Source organism: Peromyscus leucopus, chromosome 12 (assembly GCF_004664715.2).
Source record: "Peromyscus leucopus breed LL Stock chromosome 12, UCI_PerLeu_2.1, whole genome shotgun sequence".
NCBI classification, from domain to species: domain Eukaryota; kingdom Metazoa; phylum Chordata; class Mammalia; order Rodentia; family Cricetidae; genus Peromyscus; species Peromyscus leucopus.
Genome location: NC_051073.1, coordinates 8,993,280 through 9,009,411, shown reverse-complemented (window position 1 = coordinate 9,009,411; position 16,132 = coordinate 8,993,280). Strand labels below are relative to the sequence as shown.

Sequence of the window (16,132 nt, the reverse complement as noted above, 5' to 3'; positions counted from 1 at the left end):
AAGTGGGAACCCGGCACACACTGGACTCACCTGCAGTGGGTAGAGCTCGGACTTGCAAAGCTTCAGTAGGGATCATGTGGCGAAACCGGAAAGGGTCCCACTCCTCGTAGATTGACAGCCTGTGAGAGCCAACCTGCGAGAGAAGCAGCAAGGTCATCTCCATGGACCAGCTCCCCACACTTCCCACATCAGCAGCAGACTCAGGACCTCAGCACAAGCCAAAGGACCATCGCATCCCCCTCACGCACTCTGGGTTTCACTGGCAGATGGGAGAGGCTGCATGAGAAATACGATGTTGTGCCAATGGCTAATTAAAGAGGGAGAGAGAGTGAGAATCTCATTTAAAAAAAAAAAAACTGAGGCCACTAGAGAAGGGCAGAAGTGGCGTTAGGAGGGCTCTGGCCATGGGAGGCTCCGCACGCATTCACGTGCATCTTCTACCCATGAGCCTGTCTGCTGGAAGGAAGCTAGTCAGGATCTCTTAGAAAGGAGAGAAGAGCTTTTGGAGACACAACTGAGAAGCAGACACAGGCACTTGGAAACTACGGGATGAAGCAAGAGCACTTACAAGTTTCTTCTTCTGTTTGGAACCGTCTTTATACACAAGGACCACAGCAGTTTTGAAGACTGCAAGAGAAAGATCATAAAAGCAGTTACGGCAGGAAATGCATGGCTTCCTCCCTTGACTATGCTGACTTCCAGCGGTACTGTGTTGCTATAGTTAGGAGAGCATGGAGATGCCCGGTAGTGGACTGCTACCCACCTTGACCCTATTTACCACCTCTGAACGTCAAAGCCTGCTGTGAAAAAACGTTTCTACCTTTAATCTGAGTAGAGAAAGCCTAAATAAATGGAAATACCTTTTACTCCCCCCCCCAAAAAAATGCATTTTAGCTTTGTTATTTTAAGGTTATAACTTAGCTGTGCTAACTGTAGTAGATGGAAGACAAGTATAAATGCCTCTAATAACTGTTTAAGGTAAGTTGCATTTATACAAATTAAGGCCCTCTCTATCTCTCCTCCTCACTCTATATCTAACACACACGCGGTATTTATAATTCAGGAAATCAATTTCATCTTTTTGACCTAATGAAATGAAAATGAGATAATGAAATAGAACATAAATCCAGTTCTTCCCAATAGAGTAAGCCCCTTTGGAGCAATGAACACAGAGAGTTCTTACACTCTTTAAAATGGGGTGGGAAGGGATAGTAGAGTTATGGACAGCCTCCCCCCAAAATTCCTTAAGCAACGCCACGAGTGGTTAACATGGCAGGGGTCCGAAAGGAGACACAGTGTTGGGCATCTAAAGTGATGGAAGGGTGACTCCAGACCATCCCTGGTCCTTCGTGTCAGTGTTGGCCATAGTTTAAATGTCTGTTTCCCCAAATCTGTATGTTGAAACTATTCCCAGATTGTAGTGGCTCGGGTATTAAAACACTTAGTGCCCAGTGGGCTGTCCCACGTGGGCGGGTTAGAACACCTTTATAGAAGAGATGGAGCCTTGCTGGAGGAAGTACATCACTGGAGTCGACTTCGACAGCCACAGCCTTGGTCCACTTCCAGTTTGCTCTCCCTGCTTCCTGGATGTGGTTAAGATGTGACCTCTCAGCCCTGCTCTGGCTGCCTGCTGCCACACTTTCTCTCCCACAACAGACTCCCCCTCTGGAACCACGGGCCAAAACAAACTGTTCTTTCTCTATGTTGCCTTGGTCACGGTGTTTGATCACAGACGTAACAGCTTTGGAAGTGGCTGGCACAGGGATCAGCCGCTGTGAGCAGTCAGTGACCGCAGAAAAGAGGCTCAGGACATGTGGCTTCTCTGACATGTGAACACAGCTAGAAGACATCTGAAAAGCGGGGTCTGGCTCCCCAGACTCTGCTGCCCCAACATCCCAAAACACGTTCATTCTCTGAGCCTGAGGGAGTCCAGACAAGTAGCAGCTGGAGGAGCCACAGACTGGAGTGTCAGGCATGAATAACAGAGTTCTCAGGGATGGAGCACAGGCTCGGACTCTGGAGACGACCACAAAGAACCTGGCTTACTTTCCAACTTGCTTTGGGTAGGACGGGCTTCCTTCTGTCAGAGCAGGAGCACTTCCGCCTGCTTCCTGTCTACTCGATGACATCGCTCAAGCCCTTGAGCAAGCCCAAGATCCCTGGCATCCCCGTTCAGCTTCAAACACAACTATTTCTGTGTTTGTGTTTTGTAGTGGTGATCATTAACAGGCAGTACACGAGACCCCTCTTGTGAGGCAAGGCGCTGGCGGCAGCAAGCCAACATCCACTTTGGAAGAATGCTACATTGTGTCCCAAGACTGGAGTTTTACAACAGAACAAAAGGACAGCCAGGCTGTCACCCAAAGCTGCCCGTTCAATAGTGTTTAACCTACTTCCCTCATGGCAACTCCTCCTTACTTCCGAAGGCATTTCTAGTTAGTTCTGCCTAGCTACTTGAAATCACAGAAGTGTCAGAGATGTCCCCTTTAATGAACTTATCCGAACACTGCTCACCAACACAGGCAGACTTCTCCATAATCCTAATTTTAATTCCTCCTCGTTCTCTCCTTCTCTCTCTCCTTCTCTCTCTCCTTCTCTCTCTCTCCTTCTCTCTCTCTCCTTCTCTCTCTCTCTTCTCTCTCTCTCTCTCTCTCTCTCTCTCTCTCTCTCTCTCTCTCTCTCTCTCTCTCTCTCTTCTCTCCTGTTACTCTGGAAAAAATCCTGAGTAATGGTGAGTTTGCCTCTAATCACAGACAGAGCCTTTCAAAGGTTCTGTCCTACAAACCAAAGCCCCAACAAGACGCACTAAGCTGGAGAAAGCAGCAGCTGCTTACAGCTGGGGCAGATGTGCTGGGCTCGGCCTCTCCAATTCAGTTACCAGACGCTGTCCCCTGTGCACAGCCCAGGAAAGAAGGAGCAGGGAATCCAGAGTCCTCTCTGAGCCTCAGAGCGAGTGTCACGCATGTCCCACACCTTACACCCAACATCTTCTAGACTACCTTCCTGCCACCTCTGTGGGGGACGCTGTTGCCTCACCCATCTTCATCACCGATGGCTGCTCTTGACTATTCCATCAAATAGTCCATGTTCTTCTTGGTCCAGAGGACGAAGATTTCCAGAGGGCTTCCCACAGAAAAGTCTGCCAACCTCTTACTTCCTCCCACTCAAATTATTCTCAGTTTCTAAATCGGTTTCTAACCATATGAAACCTGTAAAACTCAGGGGACAAGACATAAAATATCCTAATCTTGCACTCTGAGCGGCAAGCCTGAGGCAGGTGGCTGATTCTCTTACTTCAGTGCCCCACGACCGGTAAGCAACAGTAAGGAGCGTGAGAGATGTGAGTCCCTCTCCAAGTCTCAGAAACACGGAGGTGGGTATCAAAAGGAAGTAAGTCCTACTGCCCCCAAAACCACTATCAACACTCCCACCCCACCAAACACCTCAGTGCTTCCTGATGTATTCTGTCCTGTTTTTTCACCACATTTTTTTTTAAACTGTGGTTATATTTAATGCAATGTCTTCAAGGGCTTCAGTGGCTCTTTAGAAATTTTAGAAACCTCACTAATTCCTTAATGAGAATGATGTGGCTCTAAGTGGGAGAGCCAGGAAATATTTGTATTTAACAATGATATCCCTGGGCAGTTCCATTTGGGAATTATACCACGGAAAGGAAGAACATTCGGTCACAGAAGCAGTAAGCAACCACTCTCTTCTCAAGCAAACATCAGGTGAGTGGATGCTCACAGCTAAATCCAACCTGAGCCTCGTAGGGATAAAACACACCATAAACAGAAGCAGGGGCTGCTAACCACTTCCTGCTCAGGAACATCCCTGCCAGAGGACATATTCACGCCAACACTGCAAGCCACGAGCTGTACCCCCTAAACTCTGCACATTTCCCCGTACATCAGACTAGGTTTCCTTCCCCAAAAGCACAAGTATAATACTCGTAAGTGACCTCCACCTGCACCCCTCTAAATAGCCTATCAAAATAAATAACAAATACGTCTACTTTACTAGTATTAATAACACGACTGAGCTGTCCCTTACAGCCCATGGAGACACCAGTCACAACAACAGTTCAGCTGAGAAATGGCCTCCTAAATCTTGGCACTACATAAAACAGTGCAGAGCCAGGGAAGACATGAAAGACCCAGGATCTGGGGTCTCAGAAACCATTGGCTCTTGGTTCTTCATTTGACTTTTCTTCATTAAAAGAAAAGTCAATCCATTAAAGACACATGGACTAGCAGATAAAATTATTTTTTAAATAAGATGTTAAAAAAAAAAATTCCTGCCTGTGCAGTCTCCACAGCCACGCGCACCCTGCAGCTGAGTGGCCGCCACATTGAACCCATCCAGCGAGAAGGTCTAATTTATGTTCGTTTATATTTATTTGGAAGAATTAGTGGCTGGAGCAGTAAGCTGTAATTAGCTTCCTGGTCATAAACCATCTCTTGGAAAAGGAATACTCTTGTTTGGGAAATAAGTCAGCTGTTCCCCATCCTCGGCACCCTCCTCTGACACATACCGAAAGCTGCCAATTCTGGCTCCTTTTTCCACTTTCCCAGCGAGGCGGGTGGGTTCAGCCAGATGACAGTGGTGTGCAACAGCAGGTCACCCATGCTGAGATCTGCGACCTGAAATCCAGGACATGACAAGCTCAGGAGTGGTGCGAGCCACATGGAGGTTTGATACAGTTTTAAAATAGGGTTGGCTAAATAATAATAAAAAAATAAAAAATAATAATAATAAAGAAAAAAATAAAAATAATAAAATAGGGTTGGCCGATGTCAACTACAGTTCGTGAAAACATTGTTCCTAAAGAACACTTGCTTAGTACGGACACTTAGGTATAGCTGAACAGCTTTATTTGGTCATTCCACAATGTGTATGAATCAAAATATCATACTGTGTGCTATAAATATAGACAGATGACTGTGACTTACCACAGTTTCAACTAATGTTTCAACTTGTAGTGAGCTTATTGAGTAATTAAATATATTTTTTATTTAGACATTTCTAAGTGAACATAGGTTTAGCAGGATATACTCTCACTTTAAGTTTAGAAACATCCAATGCAACATTTATTTATTAATATACATGAAGAATTTAAAAAGGAACATGGAAAATGACACATTGCATTTTAAAGGTACTTTCTTAGTGTCAGTCAACACCATCCCCCACTTGAAGCTGTAGATGTCATAATATCTAGCAATGCCAAACAATGTCATTACCTTTGCCTTGTTTGACCTGGAAACAACACGATGACATTTTAATGAAACCAATCTGTTAATTCATATGGCATGTCCACACTGGAATAGGAATCTCTGAGATTACCAAAAGCCACATAGGGTGTGCAAAAAAATGTTCTTTTTTCCTTTGTTTTATGTTTGTCTACCAAAATTTTAGGAATGAGATAACAAAAGTGTATAAGTCAGGGGTCACAACAGCAAACACGTGAAATTCAGTCTATAAAATTAAAGCTCTTCTACCCAATGAAGACAATTTCTCCAGGAGAACCAGCGGCATTGGTGGCCAGTGACAAATACCCCCCAGAAAACGCGGGGAGTCACACCACTGAGTGGAGTCTTCAGGAATTGTGGGATCAAATCAGTTTCCCTTTTCCCAGTTCAGTAAAGAAAATTTTACTTCCCTTTAGAAGGGGAAAGCCTTCAAAATTCTATTCTTCAAATTAGAAGTCTGAAGATTTCCTGCTAGACATGTGTGGAATGGACAATGAACTCCTCAGAGACCGTGTGGTCGGTCACATGCTAATCCTGCTCTCTTCACGGTCAAGTACTAACACTCAGCCAAGGGGTTTATTTAGACCCCAACCAGACATGATGACCCAAAGAAGCCAATGGTAGCCTTGTGTTCACACCTGACAGCACCATGGTTCTTCCGGTTGCCTGTCAAGGAGGATCTGAAAACATTCAATGAAAAATCCCACGAAGAGACATTCTTGCACTTTAAATTGACAACATCCCAGACAATGTGATGAGACCTCCCACCACCCCTCTTGGTTCTTCCTGAGACTGGAACTATCCAGAGTACCCACACCAGATGTGACACTTGCCCAGCTATCACTTAGTAGCCATCTGAAATATCAAGTCACCTGTTATGATATCACGATATTTGGTTTAATAAATGGCTCCAAAGCCTAAGAGTAGTGACGCTATCAATTTTGATATAAAAAGCCAAGGTGCTTCTTTCCCATTCAGAAGACAAAAGATTTCAACTTAACTAAGGGGGAGAAACATCACAGCTCAACTATCCATGAAATTGTGAGCCAACCAAGCTTTCTTCTAGTTACTGTCCTGTCAAACTGCAAAGGCGTGGCCACGTGGCCACCAGGTGTGGGAAGTGCAAAGGTGTGGCCACCAGGTATGGGAAGCGCATCATTAAGGTAGAAATAGTGTCTAACTAGTGTGTATGTAGAGGGAAGGTATGTGGGATACCTAGGGGTTTAGGACTACCACAGATTCAGGTGCTCCCTGGAGGTCTTAGAGCATAAGTCATGTATAAAGTTCTCTTGGAATCACCTACCCACTTCCCAAAGTGGCAAAAATCATTACAACCTCCCCTCCCCCATCCGAGTTAGGGTTTCCAATGTGATAAATAAACACCATGATCAAAAGCAGCTTGGGGTTGCAGTCCATCATGGAGGGTGGTTATGGCAGGAAAGAACACACGGCAGGGACCTGGAGGCTGGAACTGGAGCAGAAGCCATGGAGGAGTGCGGCTTACCGGCTGCCCAGCCTGATTTCTCAAATAACTCAGGACCTCCTGTCCAGGGACGGCACTGCTCTGCTGTGGACTGGACCCACTCACACCAATTATGAATCAAGGATGTGCCCTACAAACTTGCCTATAGGCAATCTGCTGGGGCATTTTCTCAATTAAAATTCCTCTTCCCAAGTAATTCGACTTCTAATTGACAAAAAAATTAGCACTCCCTTTTCCCACTGAGAAATGCTTTCTGCAGTGTAATTACAGGTGAGAGGATCATCCGGGATCTATGTAAGCATGTCCCAGGACAAGAGTCTACAACTATCACAGTCCATGATCTCACCTATGTAGAAGCACTAGAAACCACTGTAAGTTCCTCAAATATGCCTCTTTAGGCACTGACCTGCTGACCACTCACTTCAGTTCTTGAGGTCTGTAAAAATTAAGCCCAATTCTCTCTTCATTAAGTCAATATTTCAAACATTGGAGAGCTTGATACTTCATTTCCAGAGAACAAACAGCTCCCGTTGACATTGCGGCATACGACCTCAAGGTGTTCCTACGATGTTTATGCATAGCAACAACCTGGCAGCCCGTCAACACAATGCAGTCTTCTCCGGCCACCAAAGCCAGCTGCAATGCTGGAGAATAGCTCTGTCAGGACTGAATGGAGGTACCACCTCCCTTGATGGGGGTTATAATAATTACTGTAGTTATTGCTGAGGCATATCATTATCAAGGGCAAAATATTAAGAGATCGTTGCTTATAGATATTAAGTAACACACATCAACCAAGCCCACAGGACATCTAAGGCAGCTAAGGGAACTAGTCTCCACCATCCATTCCCTACATTCATCCCATGGAAGAGGATATACATAATCAAATTCTCAGGAGATATGTTGAGATACAGCCTTAGGTAGTTTGTCTTTAACAAGTCTTTGTGATTGTTGTTTAAACTATTTCCTCCAGGAAACAAAATTGTGTGTGTGTGTGTGTGTGTGTGTGTGTGTGTGTGTGTGTGTTGTGACATGCACCTTCTGTCATGTGATGTTCTAGTCTCTCCTTCCAGACTACATAGAATTTACATCCCCGCCCTTGTGATCTGGGGCATGGCCATGATTGGGTAGGGAACTTGGTGTAACACATCTCTATCCACCCTCGGGAGCTTCTACAGTCCTGCCATGGACACAACACAGCAATTGGGATCCTCACACCTCAAATGGTTCCTAGAAGGAAGTCTTAATGGGCATGGGTAAAAATGGACAGCTATAACCCCTGAGATGTCCCGATGGTTTCCACTTGGCAAAGGTAACAAGAAGCCCGGGGCTGTTCACACTGCCCAATCACCCTGCTTGGGTCTCCAACGGCCCTTTTGAGTCCTCCTCTGAAGTGTCCAGAGTGAATTCTGCTAAGAGGGTTGCATTAATGGACTAGAGTGCCTTATTGAATCCGGCTATTGGAGGCACTCCTCTAAGGGAAAATATCCCCCTGGCTGCTTCTAATTGGCTGAGCAAAAGCAATGTTCTACAGGGCCCAGGTAAACTCCCCAAAGTCAACTCCCCAAATGTGGGAATTTAGGAATACTGAAGGTCCAGGTTCATCCTGAAATATTTTCCTGCCATCTTTGTATTCTGCGAACATATCTATCTTCAGTGACACCCCAAGAAGAGCTGGTGATGAAAGAGGACTCGGGTGCCCTATGTCCCTAAGATGCGGCCGTTTCAGCAAGACTCTGCAGACCCTGACCAATATTCCTAACTGCTTACAAACTGCTCACAATTCGGTCTAGGTTCTCACTGGACGCTGCCAATGAAGGGGAACTTGCGGGATGAGGAATCAACCTTGTGTCCCCGCCCCACAGTCACCTGCCATAGCTGTACTATGACACACACTGCTGTAGCGGTGTGTGACGGTGTGTGACGCTGGCCGATAATCCTGGCATGGACCCCAAGGCCCGCTCCCCCCAGGGTTTTATTCTACACTGGGAGCCTCCTGCTCCTGACCCTTCTGTGTCAGCCTCCTGCGGGCAGCCGTGTGGCACTGGGCTTGCTAACCATGCCAGGCTGTGTTTTGAAACTATAGGGTTTTCTTCTTACCTTTTTTTTTTTGTACTTAGGGAGATTTTAAAATCATTTAAGAAGAATGACCAGATATTTCAGAACAGCAGCATTTGTGTTTTCTAAACCTCAATAGATAAAACCATTGCCCCTAAGCAGGGCACGCTCTTGTGTTCTATTGTTCTATCGCACAGGGCAAAGGCCTGCATTTCAGTTGGAAAGGCCACATCCTCTACAGGACGCCTCCCCAGGCTCTCAGGTCCTGGTGCTGCACAGTGCGCTAAAGCCATACCAACTCTGGGGGAGGGGGGGGCGCACAGATATGCAATCATGCCCAGGCTGGAAGTGGCCTTCACTGACTTCCTCCAGCTGCAGAAACCCCTGTTTGCCCCCATCTACAACTCACCTCAAAAGCTCTTTACTGTGTGCACACCAGTCCAAGCGCTTGGGCTTTCGCGTGCATCCTCACACACTCATTTTCACGTCTCCATCCCATTTTCGCCTCACTGCCTTCCCAATGTTATCTTTTTGACAGTCTGAAAACCTGTGCTGTTTCAGTGAGGGCATGTAAATGAGCCTGGGGCTGGCAAGATGGCTCAGGGGGTAAAGGCCCTAGCTGGGGGACGGGGAGAAGTGATTCTGACAAGCTGTTCTCAGACCTCCAAACACTGTGACATCCACACCCACACCCCACAAATGCGTGTAATTAAAAAAAAAAACAAACAGCTGGATAACGGCCCTTTGTATTTGTGAGGGAGGCATCTTCTGCAGAGTAGGCGAGCAAGCTCTGCCAGCTCGGCCCCCACCCTACTAATCACTGCAGAAGCATGGCTCTCTCTCCCCGTCCATTAGGCAGAAGCATAATGCAAAATAGAAAAAACTCTCCAGTTGAATCTAGACATATCGCAACGTTGATGACTGCTAGTATAGTCATATCTTTACAATTCACCTCAGTATTGCCAACATTTTTTTTCATGGAAGCTCATGTAACACTGGAACAATTTTTGATTCACTCTAAGCCTTTCTTAGGTGTGTGGTCATGTGGTTGCTTCTCTGAAGCAGCGTTTCGGGTATGGGGAAAAGAATTAGTCACTGGAACTGGCATTCACCTAACGATCACTTATCAAGAACCAACTATGTGACTGGGACTAGATAAATGGCAGATAGTCTAATCTGGGGACTCACAGTCACCCTTCGATGGCATTCACAGAAACAGCCCAGCCTGGGTAATGACACTCACTTCTACATGCAGTACAGATTAAAATCGGAGACCCCAAAGGCTAAGAGCAGAGCATCAGAAACATGTTTACCAAGAAAAAGCTCTAGTGAAAATAAAAATTCATGGGTGGCCTTGAGCATAACTGTCAATCCGATGCCTAAGAGGCAGACCACGGGGTACACGTGTGAAGGGCTGTCTAGGTGAAGGCTGGCCTTAATTGCCCTGGGAAGGTTCATCTTAATCGTGGGCAGGGATCCTGGACTGTGTGAAATAAAGGCAAGCTGGCCATCAGCATGTACCCTCTGCTCTCTCTAACTGACAACACAAGGCGACCAACTTCTTCACACTTCTGCGGCCATGACTACCCAGCCATGGTGGACTTTACCCTGAGCGGTGAGCCAACTTAAGGCCCCTTTTTAAGTGTGGTAGCCTGAGTATTTTACCAAAGCAACAGGAAAAAAAAAAAAGCTAAGGCTTCAAAGACAAGAGTCCTACTGTTGTGTAGCAGTTTCCTGAAGAGTGAAGCATTTCATCTCCCAGGAAGCTCCTCAGAAGGTAAATAATTCAAAACTGCTTCAGGAAGTCCCTGAAACTGACCAGATTTGCTAGGCCCCTCCCTCCCAGAGTAAGCAATAAAGACAGCCAAGAGTCACTCTCAGACCAGCCAAGATGCAAAGATTCTCAGACCAGACCTGGTACCTGGAAGAAAGAGAAACCAGACAAGCTGCCTGGAAGAGGTTTAGACCAACCAAGTCACTTGGAAAGGACGCTCTCTACCCTGTCGAGCTGCCTGCAGGCTGTGCAGTGTGCTCCAGGTTCCCAGCTTTCTGAGCTGTCACCCATGCTGGGGTGGGCTTGGTTATGTGGCTGTCTTTGAGTCATTTCTGCTCCTGTAAGTGACCCCTCACCCATATTCCTGCAAGTAACCCCAATAAAACTCATTGGTTCACCAAGTAGGATTTGGGAGGTATTCATACTTTGGTCTATCATGGGATCCTTGTCTGGAGTGAGTAGACATATGTGTGTTGCATCCACTCAAGGAAAAGTCTTGTACAACACCTTCCAGAGAAAACAATCACACCTCAAAAAAAGAGAGCATCACGGCTGGGGGGGGGGGCGCCTCACCTCCTTCTTCTCTCCTGTCTGCTCAGCAATCAGCTGGTCAAACACAGCTCCAAACTCTTCATGGATCTTCTGCATCTCGTTGATGTGACTGGCAACCTTGTTCATGGTCTTGATGGCCACTAGAAGAACACAGGCATTGGAAGGGGGCTGTGCAGAGGCCTGGCTGGGACAGGGGTCACAGGGGTGTGGAGGGGCTGCCGGAAGAAAGGGAAGGTACTCACCATCCAGGTGGTAATGTTCCTCACTCTCCGCATCCGTCAGTGCAAACAGCTCCCTGAGCAGAAGCGGGTACTTGAGAACCCTCTGGATGGGCTTGATGAGGTAAGACTCCAGGGTGGCCGAGTGCTGCTGCCTCGGGTTCTGGGCGTCCAGGAACGCCTTGAAGGCTGTGTCCGTCTTGGCTGGAAGGGACAGAACACAGACTCTCAGGGTGGCAGGCCCCAGTGGTTCCCTTCACACTTCGTCTCACACTCACTCTAATCCCAAGGCATCTTTTTATAGGACTGGGACCAGCAGGCTCCGGGGAGAGGGAGGAGGTCTCCGCCGAGGCACACACCGGATACGCCTGTCAGTCATGGGTGCGTTTGGTGGGGATGCAGACTAGTTAAAGGATCACCTTGTTCACCCTCCTCATATTGAGCATGTCTTTCTGTTCTGACATTTTGACTCCTGCTGTCCTTGGGGAGACTGCTCTTCCCAGGCCTAGCCAACTCCTAAAGATAGCAGATGAACTGCCTGCAAGAAATCAATTCAGAGAGTACCTCTCCCACACCTGTCAGTTGGAGGAGGCCCTGACACTCTGGGTCCTCACTGGCTGCCTTTGCTCACTGCCTCAGGACCAAATGTCACACTGCTCAGCGTCGGCCACACCCCGGAGCCCACTGAAGTTATTCACAGTAGCATGCTATTCCTCTGTCTCCTAAACAATCCCAGTACTTCCCCAAGGGGCCATGCTGCATGGCTGTCCCCTCCTCCTGGGACCCATGAATGACAAAGGACGGCTATCTTCTGATCTGCCAGCCCCGCAACACCAGAATAATAACCTTAGCGCCTCCAGCTGAAATCTCTGCCTGGTTCCCAAGCTTCCAAGCACTTCATTGCTGGGAAGACCTCTTTAAAAGCAGGCAGAAAAAGCCAGAAACAGAAACAGCATCCTGCAGCCTTGTTAAGTGGAGTGAGGCCAGAAACCTCAGAACAATCTGCTCCATGTCAGCTCGGTGCTACCAGCTGTTAGCATCTGGATGGCGGGGAGCTGACCCACTGGCAAGCACCTTCTTCCCAGCCTCGCTTTCATCCTCATCCGTGTTCCAGCTGGGATGGCAAGTGGCCCCTGAGGGGGGGGGAAAGCAGCGGAAGGGGTCCGCACCAGGAAGACTGGGAAAATGGCTAATGCCTTCCAGGTGCCGAGTGCTGGTGGAGCGAGGCAAAAACACATGAGAAGGGAGGGATGGGATGCTCAAGGCACTTCACAGGGGACACCTGCAATGCTTGGGCTGGGGGGGACATAGGACAGTGCTGGCGGGGTGGCTGCCCCAATGCAGGCTGCAAGAGGAAGAGCGGGCCCTCCCTCCATACCCCGCCCCGCACGTTTCTTCTGTTCGTCTATTTTGGAGTGGCAGTCTTTAGAACAAATCGGTACACAAGCATCACCACTGCTGGAACAAACTCATTCTTCACACTCAGAACCTACATGTCATCAGGATTACGTTTGTCCATCAGAAATTAGACACAGCCCTCCATGGACTTAGATTCTTCCCAATAGCACCCAGTCTGTCAGGGGAACCTGACAGTTTCTGAATAAATGAGTAGTTTCCTAGAACTTAGTGGTTATTCATTTTTGAAAAACAGATCTCCACCCCAAGTGGTTAGTAGTGATACGTAATACGGGACGTACAAGGGCGTCATGAAGTGGTGAATCCTCCTGCCTTGAAACAGCAAGACCAGCAGGAACCCCAGGAGATGAGCTCACACGGCCACAGCTTTTTGAGCCCCTTAAAATCCTATTAGGAAGAACCCAGCTGGGCCCTGCACCCTATGCCTCTAAGCCCAGCACTCAGGAGGCAGAGGCAGGTGAGTCTCTGTAACTTCAAGGTCAGACTGGTCTATGTGGCATGTTCCAGGTTAGACAGGGCGACAGAGTGAGACCGTGTCTCAGAAGTGGAGGAGGAAGGGGAAGGTGGGGAGGAGAGGGGGAGAAAGGGAGGAGGAGGAGGAGAGGTGGAGAAGGGAGGGAAGGAAGGGGAGGAAAGAGGGAGGAGAGGGGGAGGAGGAGAGATTGAGGAGGAGAAGGAGGAGGAGAAGGAGGAGACGTGGAGGAGGGGAAGGAGAGGGAGATCAGATTTCACAGGTTCAGCTCATGATTCTCCTTTCAAAAAGGACATGGGGACAGTAACCTAGACATGCTACAGAAGCTGGACTAGCTCTAGAGCTGACACATGGAGAAACCTGATTTCTAATATCCAGATTCTTATGTGCAAAATACAGCTGTTGGTCACTGTGGTGGTTTGAAAGAAAATGGCCCCCACTATTAGGAGGTGTGACTTTGTTGGAGTAGGCGTGGCCTTGTTAGAGGAAGGTGTCACTGTGAGGGCAGGCTTTGAGGTCTCATATATGCCCAAGCCATGCCCAGTGTCTCAGTCCACTTCCTGTTGCCTTCTGATCAAGATGTAGCCAGCATCATGTCTGCCTGCATGCTGCCATGTTCCCCGCCATGATAATAATGGACTAAATGGACTAAACCTTTGAAACTGTAAGACACCCCATTGAAATGTTTCCCTTTATAAGAGTTGCTATGGCCATGGTCTCTTCACAGCACTAGAAACGCTGACTAAGACAGTCACTAAGTCATGAGGCACATTTCCTAGGAGCGGGGAGCAGGCTCACAGAGCACACTGCAGTCCTCCCAACCCGCCTACCTAGTCTAAGAATGGCAGGCACAAATTCTCCAAAAACCTCCAGCTCACTTGACAATTAAAAAATGTAGGCCATACCTACTGTTTTATGGACAATTTGGAGTGATGGTATAATATTTTTCAGATGGAAAAATTAATGTTATTGAATTAAGAAAAAAATCCACAGAGGCAAATTTAATCTAATGGAGTGATTTTAAAAAGTACTAATTACTTAGAAGAATATAATGCATATATAACTTCGCTACAGAGCAAATAACTCTATAATGTTTATTTTGGCCGTCTGATAATGATTAGCAATCAATAAAAGTTTTAAAAGAAACACACACACACACCCAATACACATGTGTGAAAACATAGGTTGACACCACACAGCATGGCAGGGAAATTCTCAGAATGCTTTTGCACAGACTAGCACTCCCAGCATGCCTCACATTATCTGGGGCAGAGTCCTTGTTATCCAAAGACCTGCATTATTCTAGCATTTCCTAACGTTGGTTTTACATTAAGCCAAGCTAGTTCTCTTGGGTAGCAAACATCAACACAACACATGGAAATTATTCAGCTGGGGACTTGATGAGAAATGTTTTCTTGGCAGCCACCTAGCAATGCTGAGGAAAAGCACACTCATTTCCAGAGGCCATTTGAAGCCAAACTGTGTCCTGATTCTGTCTTCCAAAGAAGCACTTCTTTAATACCTTTGGGAGGGACTCTGTCTACAGCAATGGCTAATACACATATAGTATGTGTGATACCTCAGTAAAAGTCCCCACTCTATCCCCTACAGACAAAGAGAAGCTTAAACCAGGATTCCTAAGTATAGATAAGAACTTAGACCCCTTTTCCCCAGGCGGCTGTATCTGCTACAGGGACTTTGGAAAACACAGTCAGGATATTCAACCAAAAGACTAAAAAAGGGAGGCGGGTTAAAATAAACTATATGGTCTGTGCCTTTAAGAACTAGCCTCACAAAGAAAGGGGAGCGCTCCTTCCAACCTCCCTGCTGTGAGTGAGAGATTTGGAAGAGCCTCCCTGGAGGCTTGTAAACTTAGAATACACCTTACTTTTGCATTCTGTACCTAAAGTCTCCAGTGGCAGCTTTGGGGATGATCTAGGCACAAGACCCTCACTCTATTGTCTCAAAAAGGGCGCCTTAGACAAAGATATCTCAATATAGATAGGCCCAGGCCAGTTTTAAGTCCCCAGAAATGATGGCGCCAGCCCCAGGAACTCAAAAGAACAGAGTCAGGATGTCTGATGGTAACCTATTAACCACAAGATGCCCCTCTCCAGAGATAACATGACCAGACCCTGGAGATGAGTTGTAAAATTCCTGACAGGGCAAACAGATAAACTAGAATAAGATAAAGTCCAGACCCAGGAAAAACTGGACCAATCAAGGATGGACCCGTACTAACCCCCTCCCCTCTAAGAAATTTTATGGGTTTTGCCTATAAAAACTAACTTCTCCAAGAAAGAGTAACTCTTCCCTGCCTCACTTGAGATGGCTTGAGATGAGTTCCCTGTCATGACTTGCAACAGAAGTAAACCTTGCTTTTGCATTCTGGTATGCTCGTCCTTGGTGATCTCTCTGGGGGTTACGATCTGGGCACAACAGTATGTATTACACTGACCTGTAAAAATCTTTTGACTAAATTGAACTGTTTTTTTTTTTTTTTGGGGGGGGGGGGTTGTTGTTATTGTTTTTTTTAAGACAAGATCTAGCCAGATGATCCAGGTTGGTCTTGAACTCAAAATCCTACCTCATCTCAGTTTGCTGAGTGCTGGAATTACAGATGTGTGCTGCCACAATGGACCAGACGTAGCTTTTTTTTTTTTAATGGATATGTAGTAATTATACATATTCATGGGGTAGGGTGTGATAATTTAATACATGCGTACATGATGATCAGTGAGAACACTCAGAATATCTCTCAAAACATTTCCATCGCTTTGTGTTAACAATATTCAGCTTCTTCTAATTACTGCTAACCACCGTCACTCCGCCATGCTTTTGATGTTCTCCTGGAGGCACTGGGGCTTGACTTTAAGGCCTTCTGCATGCAAGGTGACCTCTACCACAGTG

General features: G+C 46.8%; 1 protein-coding gene across 1 annotated transcript in view; it reads right to left on the bottom strand.

Annotated features, from left to right (window-relative positions):
* The window catches only part of Tiam1 (TIAM Rac1 associated GEF 1), a 379,222-nt gene that overhangs the window by 10,901 nt on the left and 352,189 nt on the right, over positions 1-16,132 (bottom strand). The window contains 5 exon segments of the mRNA XM_037209650.1: positions 31-133; positions 569-627; positions 4,535-4,643; positions 11,138-11,256; positions 11,359-11,538. Coding sequence (XP_037065545.1) covers positions 31-133; positions 569-627; positions 4,535-4,643; positions 11,138-11,256; positions 11,359-11,538 — 570 coding nt within the window.